Raw genomic sequence first — 12249 nt, 5'->3', positions numbered from 1 at the left:
GTGCTGTTTTATTTGCTACTGTTCCGAAAATATTTTCGGTACACTTATCATTTGTATCAATTTTATGTCACACCAAAAAGATGAATCCTTACGCTTACTGTTTATCTATTTTGTACGTATTCTTAACTTGAAAAGAAAACCTTATTTGGGAAAGTTTTGAATTATCCGCATTACAACCAAAATGTAGGTCACCCTAGTATTCACTGTTTGTGGACACTTTTGCTTGGTAATCATGATTGTATGACACGGGGAAAATTAACTTGACTCAACTATGTATAATTAGCTAAGAAATTGAGTTTCTTAATTGTTCTAATAAATTGAATATAGGGCAAAAAAGTAAATTAATTAAGTTAAACTTGTTTGTTTCGGAAGATTCCGTAAGTAAAGAAGTACATAATTAACTTCTTCGTCAGGATTTTGTGGTATTTTTGCGACTTTTTATTAAGTCAGTGTGGTGAAAAACTTATTGTCTCACTAAAACGAAGAAAACTGGTTAAGTGCAAGAAGGATTTGTACTTGACTGGTGACACCGTAGCTTCCACACTAAGATATTTGTTGGATACAAAATACAATTTTTTTTGTACTTACATCCTTTCATATACTTGTTGTGGGTGAAAAAAAATAAAACTGTACTATCGATGCTGAAGGCTGTTAAAAGCGGCAACAGAAATACAACAATTTATGAGATGCAGCCTAGCCCCCTTTTTAATGAATCCTTCATTAATGGTAATATTAATATGTCAAGTAATATGAGACTTTATGTAATTTTTTGCACCAACCAAACACATCCGCTGAAAAATAATAAACTGACCACTCTTTTATAGGAGTTAATCTTTGCTACAAAGTAACTTCCAAATCAACCAATACCCAACCAGAAACTAATCTTATTCCAGCCTAATAAATACTAATGAAATCAAAGCACATTCGACCTCACATATTCTTCACAAGTTCAACCCTCTTATGTGAAGAGCATAAGGTTCAAATTCGCACCGTATAGTTACTGCGGTATCCCAAACATTGTGGTATGGTTGGCAACCTTTGTTCCTTTGATAGAACTAGTTTGTATTGTTATCGGAACATTACTTGTCGTGTAATAAGTGTATTAATACGTAATAAGGCTACAGGCCTTGGGTCTCCATGCACGTGTAATCTGCTTATTGGTGTGCTTGTATAGATGTAGTTATATTGAGGCAAGACTTATCGGAGCAAGTAAGCAGATTTGATACAATATTAATAGCTTTACGAACGATGTGGTATAAGTAAGGGCTAACACGAGGCAAATATTATGTTACGTCAATCCACGATGATTTTTTTTAGGATGATGATAATTTGTAGTATATTTTTAGGAGGGTTTCTTGTAAGATTAACTGTTTAAAAGTTTGGTGAGTGATGTTTTTTTTAACAATAAATTATTTCCGGAGAGAGAATCTAATTTACATTTACACTCTCGTTACCAATATAATATTTATAGATTACCAAATTTCAAAATAATAATAATAATAATGAATGCCCCAGGGGGTCACTCTTTACGGGGACTCCCAGCTCTTTCTTGCCTTAACTGGTTGGCTAGAGAGGGGTAGCTAGAGCTATATGCTCGGGGGTGGAAGTGTCTAATGGCGTAATAACGAGGAAACCCGCTCCGGGTCTGTGACCCGCGATGGTGAAATCGGTGTCGCACCTCTCTACACCCCTAGCCACTCGCACTGGTGTTGCCCACCTGCTGTCAATCGTGACAGTATCATAGGGGGCCCATCTAGTGAGTGGCGAGTCACCGCCTGCCAATTTATTTACAGCACCATGTGTAGAGAGGCAGGTGCCATAGTTTACCGGATAATCTAAGGAACTGGTCCACGTAACAATGTCTCATATATATTATAATAGTCAAATTGATTTTACACACATACTTGCAATAGTTCTGCATCTACTTTGGATTCTTCATGTCTGTTCTCCCATAGAGCAGAGGTGAATGATCCCTAGTAGATACCCCATCACTTTGTAGATCAAAGAAGGCCTCTGCACGTTGGACCTGTGTCCCCGTTCACGCCTTTAAAAAGGACCGGGTCTCTTCGCATAAAGTTAACCCGTGAATGAAAATAGATACGTAATAATAATAACCTCATCACGTATAACAATAATTGCACAATTTTCTTTGAAAAATTACTTACGCAATAAAACACCCGGAAGAATGCCTTAAAATACTTTGATCAAATATCTGATAGATGGTTATAATTTATCGGAAGGCTATGGCGTTTGACTTTAATACACAATTGAGCATTATTGGAAAACGGTGACTTGCCAATTTATTATGGGATCCTTAGCCCAATTTATCGGCTGCAGAAGGCTTCACCCGCCGAAAACAGTTCATGGTTTACGTTCATTGCGTTATCATCGATCGGGTAGATTTTCATTCATTTTTATAACAATCGGTATTCATGTTGAAAATGTCCTACCCTTATTCTCTCACTCTTACTATTCCTACTTATTTACGTACTATTATTAAAAATATAATAATTCATTACAATTTTTTTTTGTTATTATTCCGGCAAAATTATGTCTGAAAATTCAAACTGTCCAGCTATCACGAATCATTTGACATGAGCCTGGTGACAGTGACCGACAAAAAGACATTGGACTCATATATAAATAGATTTCCGTTTATTCCTTTTAGGTACGGAACACTAAAAAAAAATTGTAACATAAAATGTATGCAAAACTAATAATTTAAAGATCGCACAAAAAGGCCTCGAATAAAACCTAACTTTTCTTCCATAAAGTTTCAACCTAGAATATTACATAGCAGCTTAGCAAAAAAGGCTGAAAATACACAAAGCCAGACAAAGTTATTCAGCAATAAGCTACTAGCTTACAGTAAGCCTCAACTATTCTTTATTTTTTCAACTGATTATACATTTTCAGGATCAAAAGTTTCAAGCCGCAACTTCGGCTTTTTACATGGCTTTCGGCTTTAACTTCATAGGATTGTTTTTAGGGTTGCCTACCCAAAAAAACTGAACCGTGTTTCTTCTATCTGTCCTGCTGGCACCAGGCTGTATTTCAGGAACTGTTTTAGAGTGACATGTGACCACAGATAAGTTATTTCTGTTGCCACTATGACAACAAATAATAAAAATAAATATCGAGGTTAAACAACTGTTCGTATTCTCAAAAATTTGATGGGTGGCTATTTTTTGCATATTCATTATTTAAAGCCTATGTACTCACACTTAACAGATTTTTGTTTTGAAGGTATTCATTTCTACTGCTGTGTGTGTTTTAACGTATTTTTAACCAATTTTTGTATTTTTATTTCTGTTACATTTTTAAGTAAGATTTGATTTATGTGTAACAAAATAAATGGTTTAAAATGGTTCTTTTTTTGCCTACGGAACTTTCTATCTCGCTAGTCTCACCCCCACTTAACCGGTTTTTATTTCCAAGTCTGAGCAAGCAAGGCTTTTGAAGCACCGCCATTGTTTCTGACTGGTCCAATTACTCAGTATCTTCTCATTAATATTTTACGAACTTATTTTTCACTACGAAAGTGAATACCTTTGTTTTCTCTTAATTCCGTTGTATAATTTATTACTGGCTGGATTTTATGATGGGGCTTTGAATAGGGAATTTATGAGAGGGCGATTTTTAAACTGAAGGCAATGATATTGTAGGCAAAAATACGTATACTTCATTTATTTTAATAAAGTACTAAAATAAATGAAGTATGCGTATTTAAAAAAGAAAAACAATCTTATTACAGACAAACTAAATCTTGGTGTGTCTTTTTATGAAAACACAAATTAAATAATATAATAATAATAATAAAATATCCTGGGACAGCTCACACACGGTTATCTGATCCCAAGCTAAGCAGAGCTTGTGTTATGGTAACCAGACAACTGATAAACTTACTTATATATTTCTAAATACATACATATTATAGATAAATTACACCTAGACACAGAACAAATCATCGTGCTCATCACACAAACATTTGTTCTGGGTGGGAATCGAACCCACGACCTCCGGTATAGCAGTCAGGGTCACTAACCACTAGACCAACAGGCCCGTTAAATAATAATAATAATAATAAGTCAATATCATACACCAGCAGCTTGCACTTAAACATAAACTTATAAATAGTAATAACTTACCTTATTATAAATACACGCCCCAAATAGTTCTGGAAAATAATACACATAAGCTTTACTATGATAGAGCAATACTTACTGATAGAACCATTCACTACAATAGACCGGATATAACTTTACAGGATAAAGTAAATAAAACCACTTACCTCATAGATATAGCCGTCCCCAACACTCACAATCTACAGAAGACAATAGCTGAAAAGATTAGTAAGTACGCAGAGCTCAAGGAAGAGGTCGCCCGAATATGGAGACAAGAAAAGGTCTTTGTCGTTCCCATAGTCCTTTCAAGCACTGGTGTCATCCCAAACCATCTTCACAGTAGTTTAAAAATTATAGATCTAAAGAAATCTATTTACATCACTCTGCAAAAAGCTGCCATTCTAAATACGTGCCGCATCGTGCGGAAGTTCTTGTCACTAGACGATAGTTAAATACCTAGTAACGTAGACACATCCCTGTCATGTTTTACACCACACGCTGCATTTACTTGGTCTCGACCCGTAAATGTGGTTTTAAACCAGCCAAAGGCTGAGAAAAGAATATCTTTCCAGAATAATAATAAAATTTATTTATTTCCAATAAGTGTATACACAGTTACAGATATATCTTAGGCTATATTTGTAAATACAAATGAATTAGACAACTGTAACCGAACTAGGCAGAGCCTGTATTTCGGTTATCAGTGCCAAAAACCCCTCAAGTATTATTATAATTTTAATAGCCATCAGTTAGAATTATACAAATAAAAGGTATAACATTTTTGCAAGTCTAGTTTTTAAACTAATTTAAACAATATTATATTTACTAAAGGTATGTGTGTGTGTGTGTGTGTGTGTGTGTGTGTGTGTGTGTGTTAGCTGTGTGTATGTAGGATAAGTGAGTGTGTGTTTTGTTCAGAACATTGTCGATGTTTTATGTAATGATTAAAGTGGAATATATAAGAGTAGCTCAGTTTCGTCATAGTTGAGTTTCTGTAGATATTGGTATATTTTCTTCTTGCATTGAGCCTTTGTGAGTGGATAAATATTTAGTATTTTGTTTAATTTATTATAGATATAAGGGCCTATGAAGTTGGAAAACCTAGTGCTGAAGGTTGTGGCAGTGTGGGAGAATCTATTGCATATCATATAATTTCTACGTTTTTGCATAAATTTTGGGTTAAAAGTTAATTTGCTATGTTGTAATAGGACGATGTTTAGTAAAAACAACTGCCTCACAGATAGAACTTCACACAACTGGTAAAGTAATACAGTAGGAAAATAAAAACTCTTGAACAGACAAACTTTCAATATAGCACGTTGGGCGACTTCAATGGACTTCATTGTGGTTTTTGCTGCTCCACCCCATGAGGAAATGCAGTACATTATAAGTGACTGACAAAGAGCATAATAAATTCGTTTCAGCAACTTAGGTTCCGTGATATGTCTAAGATTTTTGAAAATGTAGATTAGTTTTCTAACTCTACCACATAGTGCTTTTATGTGCTCTTTGAAGTTAAGGTTGCTATCAATTGTAACACCAAGATATTTAATTGTTTCCACCTGTTCCAGAGGATCACATTTACAATTTTGTTCAGAGACACATATGTGCGGTATAATATTTAGAGTGTTACTAATCTGTTGCATATGCCTAATGCTGAAACAAATGTACTTGGTCTTGTCTATATTAAGAGTAAGGATATTAGACTTCAGTTCAATAACTAAAAGACTGATTTATTTTTGTCATTATGCATTTTGTTTTCAGTCAAATTTGTTTTTTAAACTGGGTTTTATTAAACAAATAGACACATCAAGATTGTTTACCGCTTTTTAAGTAAGCCAATGGAGTATGCATCTTTTTCGAATTTAAATACACACCAATTTTACTATAATCACAGTTGTATATATAATTTTCCAAAATTATTATTTTCACTAAGCAGGTTCAAGAACTTTAGGCCGTAATGACGTTGAGTTATATTGTAGATAATAGTTTTTGTTGCAAACAATAGATATAAAAGTTTATTGATCGTCTAAAATGTTTTTATGTTGATATCGGTTTATTAATACCGGCCTTAAATAAGCAGATAAGAAAAATAACTATTTGAATGGAATAGGCAATATGCAGAGGTGTATGCAAATTTAAGTCATCTGCCAAATTACAATATATAAAGTGATTTTAACTAGAAATAAACAAATGCTGAGACAGAAAACTCAGCCTTACAGTTCCAGCCACAGCATAATTATTGTAAAAAGAAAGTTACAGAAATAAACTATTTTTATTTATTTATTTATCATCATCATCAGCTCATATTTCACATTCACTGCTGGACATAGGCCTCCCCAAAAGCACCCCATCGAAATCTATCTTCGGCTGCTCACATTCAGATTTAAAATACCTAGGATAAATATAATGACTCACAAAAATGCACGGAGGCTCACAGAAACGTAGTGACCTGAAAACGTCTAGACTCGAGCAACTCTAAAAGCCGAACAATATTATAAACGGCACGTTCTCATAATAAATACGGAAAGTCAGATTTAGTAGGCCCTCATCGAGGAATGTACGGAATATCGAATAGTGGATGTTCGAGAAATCGGTCGCGAACTGTGATAAGAATTGATGGTCGCTTAATGAAATAAGGCTGTTGTTCAGTGTCTTAGTACTTGAGATCAAAATGACGAGACAATGTTACAAAGAACTGTATTTTTTGACATGTTAGTAACTAAATGTATTTTAAAGCTTTTATTTCTTTTTCCTTGGAGCTATAATTATTTAAGCAATTAATAAATCGATATTCAACAGGATTATTTTTTTCATAAGACTTGGCTGGCGGCCATGTGTCATGAAAAAAATACCTGCCGAATAAGACGGTTGGGAAAAGGACTCAAAATTTGAAAACAAAAATGCTTTCTCAAATTACTAAATTGTCTGTTAAACGTCACATTCAGTGCTAAAGTTATTTGTTGGTTTGATGTAATCAGCATATTTGAAAACAGATCACATTAAAATCACTTAAAAACAGATTAAAATTAACTATCAAAGACGACAATTTCTAGCTAAAACATATCTAGATTAGCTTTGTACCAATCGATTAAGACCACAGAACACTTCAAACAGACCCAGTCTAGTTTATCTTCAAAGAATTCAAAGACAGCCTCTAACAAGACTATTCAAAGCTATCTTATCGGGCCGTCATCCGATCGTCTGGTTTAGACAATATTCGAGCGAATTTATATGACTAATGCCAATTGTGAGAATCTCCTCTATATCATAATGGGTAGGATGTGGTTTTTTTTCTGTAAACGCCATATGTTGCCTTTAGCGTACCGTACCGGCTACCGCGAAGTTGTTACAGTTATGCTGACGTTGCTTGTAGGTGTATCAAAGTGAGTAGTGAAGTCCATTTGTATCTATAGTACCTATGCATCGACTTTGATTCCAAACCAGGAAAAATGTTTTTGTGATGAGCACGTTCATTTGTTTCTGTATTTGAGTGTAGTTTATCTGTAATACGCGTGTTAGAAATAAAATATAAGTACTTTTTTGCCTAGTACTAATAATCGTGGCTTCGCTTAGATTGAGAATAGACGGCTTTGTGAGAATGTTAAGATTTTAATAAAAAACAAAGCTTAACAATCGCATTAACATGAGACTACTGCTTAAAGGACGAGACACGACCTAGAAGATAATGCTGGAACACAGCGTATAGCGATAACAGGATATCAAAAATGTCTATGTGAACATCAAATTTTTTGGTGTCCCTTCTTCACATTTAAAGATTATACAATAAATAGTGACTCTAGTAGTCAGTACGCAAGTCTTACCATTACAAAAACTTCAATTTGTTTTAAATAAAATCCACGTCATACTATCCTGCGGCTGTATACGTCATAACGCTATAGGCGACCTATAACGTTGATAGAAGACCAAGACGAACAGAAATAGGCGTCCATATTTATTCGACTCACGCACGCTACCATCGTAATTGGAATTCTCTTGGAGATTGTGATCTTATGAACGAAGATCTGCGTCAAATAAATCACGACGTGGATGCCTTTAAAATTATAATGACAGATAAACTCGATTATGGCTTTGCTCCAGTTATTGTCATTTGTTATGTTTGTGAGTTCAAAACGTGATGTGTTGGTAAATGAGTATGGAGATTTTTCGTCTGAATGTTGTTCCTGTTGGTCACGTAAAGTGGTAAGATGATGTGAGATTTTTTTGTTCAGTCTAACTGTTTTATGGAATATTTAGACGTTGCGATGAATATCGGGTGAGTTGCAAAAGGCTCAGAAGTGGTATCATCGCAACTTGTATGATATTTCTTGCATAATGGCATATGAGAATCTAATCTAATTTATAAGTGTCCTTAAAAAAATAATGTATATTTTTCACTTTTCTACAATTAACTATATTCGTGATCACAGTTGTGTTATTACTATTCAATTATGTGGCAGATATAGGTATTAAGGAACTTACTCAATATTTTATTCTATCACAAACCCGACACACGCAACTTTTCCTCAATCATGCCTTGATATTTTTTACTCGCTATAGCCAGCTGTGCTCAAAAGTAACAATCTAAGTACTAGAATACCTGACTCAAAGTTCCACGTAATAACATAAAAACTTAAAGCCTTAAAACTATTGTAATAAGAACTGACTCCTTCATCCTAAGTTAGTTTTTAAGTAAATTACAGCGCTGTAGTTTCAGATAAAATAATGGTGGTAGTATTTTCATTCGACTAGCTGGCTAAATTCGTAAGTCTTTTGAATCCATCGCGCTTACTCTGAGCTTTTGAAGCAGGACTCTTGCCGTTGAGAAAGTAATATATTGTTACACTGTTATAGGCCATGTCGCTTCTATGAAATTAAAAATCTTACTAAGAAAATAGCTAGTAGTTATGGAGATATAAGCAAGGATATTTTTTATCTTCACACTGTTTTTGTTACAATTTTTTATTACTGCTCTAGTGCTATCATGTTAATTATAGCTTGATTGTAAATATTCTCAATAAACGGTCTATCTATCGAGACTTCGTCAAATTGGACCAGTAGTTTCTGAGATAAGGACGTTCAAACAAACATACTCTTCAGCTTTAGTACAAATACTTACCACATCTGTTACAGGTCTGTTTGTTTATATTTTATAAAGTGAGCAGCACCCTTAACTAAACTGAAGATGCGTGGACTATTTTAAACAAATAATTAAACTTATCTTCAATCATGGCTTTGCCGATCATATTTAGACAGGCTTTTAGCTCGTAAAATACATATTGAGAACATTCAGCCACAATTTTTGAGAAAATCCCAGACCTATCAGTCATATCAAAGCGAAGCCTGTTGAACTGGTAAAGATCGTGTTAATTATTAAACAAGAATGCCTATGTTTGTAGGTTTTTACATTATCAAGGAATTCCATACGATCATACTATCTTTTAGACTAGAGCTGTTAATCCAACAAGCTTCAACAATAAAACAATAGTTTTGTATGTAACTTGTATCTAAAGACGTCACTTTCCAAAATCATTTTTTGCTATTTAAAACTATTTCCTAGGAAGAAGTGTATGTTTTAGTATAAAAAGCATCTTTACGTTTATCATTTAACTGTGATGTGAGAGTCTGTAAGTATGAATTAGTATGTGCTAGATGCAGGTTCAAGGTTTTAAGGTTTAATTAAAAAAAGTTTTCATGTATAATCTTCTTTATTTCATTATCCAAGAGAAATATAAACAGTTCCTTTCATATCATTACACAGTTTACAAATAATATCCAAAATGTTCGACAAACTAAACGAATGAGACCAACTAACTAATTTACGAGAAAAAAAATCTAACCATCCTAACATTTTACATTTATTGAAGGTCTATCAAAGATATTTACACTCCGTTAGGCCAGCTAATGTAAGAAACGCTATTTCAAATGCTATACTATTACCATTATATAAATATTTATTTTAATGCCATATAAATAAATATATAAATTAAATAAAATTACATAATACTCCAATTTTATATTACACGTCTTCTTCTCTCTAAAAATAATGATTAATTTTGTTTTACGCGAGTATTCAAAATCATTCAAATAAATATTTACGATCATTTTTAAATATTCTACTGAAACACCAATCAGAACAATTGTTCTTTGTTTATCTATTGTAGTTATTATAATAATAGAATCTTAGAATCTTATCTGTAGACATAAAGTATAAATTAACTTTTCAAAATATCTCACTGGGTTCCAATTATTGATTCCAAGAATACAAATAATTAAGCAGTTCGTATTAATAAAATAATTGATTACAAGACAATAGCAATTCATGTTCGCAGGGCTGAAAAATATTCAAGACTTATTGGGAACAATACATTTTCTTTTATTCGTAATAATACTTAAACAAATACCTTTGTTTTTACAATTCACATGTTCACATGTATCTATTTAGTCTATACAGAGTTATCATACTAATTTATACAATATTTCATGTCATATTTTTAGGCATATTATTATAGATTATTCTTGAAAATTGTCGATCGTTACATGAATAAGAAAGGTCAAAATTCACATATGAGTAAAACAAGGATCGGTTCATTATATTAGTAAATTAAAACAGTAAATTTTAATAAGATCTCACTTGATCAACGCGTTCATTAGGTAATGAACTGAAAAAGCCGCTGCCATATTTTTCAAACAATCAGCGTTAATGAAAACTGACCCTTATTTTGTTTGCATATTTATTATGTGACTGCATTCCCCTTTTATAACTTCATTTATAAATTATTTCAATAATTGCTTTGCATGAATCGTAATTACTGTTAAATACATCGAGAATCATAGATGTTCATCAGCCTTAGGCTCAAAAGGAATCCTTAATTAGGAGCACTCTACGCATCCATATCAATAGACAAAACTAGTCAGGCAACTTTGAACCTAATGTACATTTACTTACAGTGTATTTAACAATAATCGCGATGTATGCACAAGATGTAATACCCAGCTAAATCAAAAATCACAATCGTCTTTCAACTCTGGTTACTAACTCGACTTCTTAATTTTGTGGCATATCTTGATCGCAGTTACGTTTCGTGTATGGTGACGTATGGTGTGGACAGGCCGACAACTTGGCTCGAGCACTGTTTCTGAGCCTGGCCGGCTTTTGGCACCAAGACTAGCTGTTCCAGGTCGCCCTGTTCAAGAAACAATAGTTAAAGATAAGGAATAAATGTAGAGTCAAGTATGATATGCTTTTGTTTCGCAGATGCAGTCTTCGTTTTGTTTAGATAATTTTGTTCTAGCTGCTTGGTGACGTAATTTTGTGTGGTCAGGTTTATTAAATCTGCCTTGTTTTTTGACTAGAAATTAAGAAGAATATAATGTTTTACCGTTTAAATTCTCTAAAAAAATGGTTTGATTATATGTCTCATCAAAACCTCAAATAAATTTCACAGGCATAGATAGATACAAAGAGAATTTGGGAGAGTGCAGCAATAAATAAAACAATACAAAAGAAATCACTTGTTTGTTAAGCTTAAGAAGATTTATAAAAAGGGCCTGAATAATGATAAAAAGAAAATAAGAAATGACGAACCTTTTGCGCTGTCAAATAAAATTCGTTTTTGTTTAACATAAAGTTAAAATAAAATCATTTTTCGAATGCGTGATATACGTAAATGGATCTATTGATAGGCTAACAAATGACACATCAAAACTGCTTAAATAGAAAAAAAACAGAAATACGAGAAATCAGAAATACGTTAAATACACAACCGTCCAACGTAAACAACTAAATAAATAAAACGAAAGTTACATAAATTACAAACACACATCTTTATTTACACAGCTCGGTAACTCAATCATACTATGTCCGATGTCCAGTATGTCAAATTGGAATCACAGTCCTATGTAAATGTTTACCGGCCTTCACAGTACAGTTGCCAGAGAGAGATGATGAATACAGAACTCTCGAAGGCGGAAAATCTGTAATTGCTGTTGCGTTCAGGGAATGGAAACTGATATGGTATTCTATGTTTTTATTACGTAGAAGAAGCACATTCTTTTTTGATAAAGTTGAAGTCATTTTTAGTTTTTTTTTCTTTATGAATGGTCTTTTACCATACAATTTGCA

At 33.2% G+C, this 12249-nt stretch overlaps 1 protein-coding gene across 1 annotated transcript in view; it reads right to left on the bottom strand.

Annotated features, from left to right (window-relative positions):
- Window positions 1-10314: 10314 nt before the first annotated feature.
- Window positions 10315-12249, bottom strand: part of LOC113505417 — a 56351-nt gene continuing 54416 nt past the window's right edge. The window contains exon 9 of the mRNA XM_026888090.1: window positions 10315-11311. Coding sequence (XP_026743891.1) covers window positions 11201-11311 — 111 coding nt within the window. The 3' untranslated portion in view covers window positions 10315-11200. The remainder of the gene's footprint in view (window positions 11312-12249) is intronic.

The sequence above is a fragment of the Trichoplusia ni genome, chromosome 25, assembly GCF_003590095.1.
Source record: "Trichoplusia ni isolate ovarian cell line Hi5 chromosome 25, tn1, whole genome shotgun sequence".
Classification (NCBI taxonomy): Eukaryota; Metazoa; Arthropoda; class Insecta; order Lepidoptera; family Noctuidae; genus Trichoplusia; species Trichoplusia ni.
Note: the sequence above shows the minus strand (reverse complement) of the source record. Positions and strands in the feature narration are given on the sequence as shown.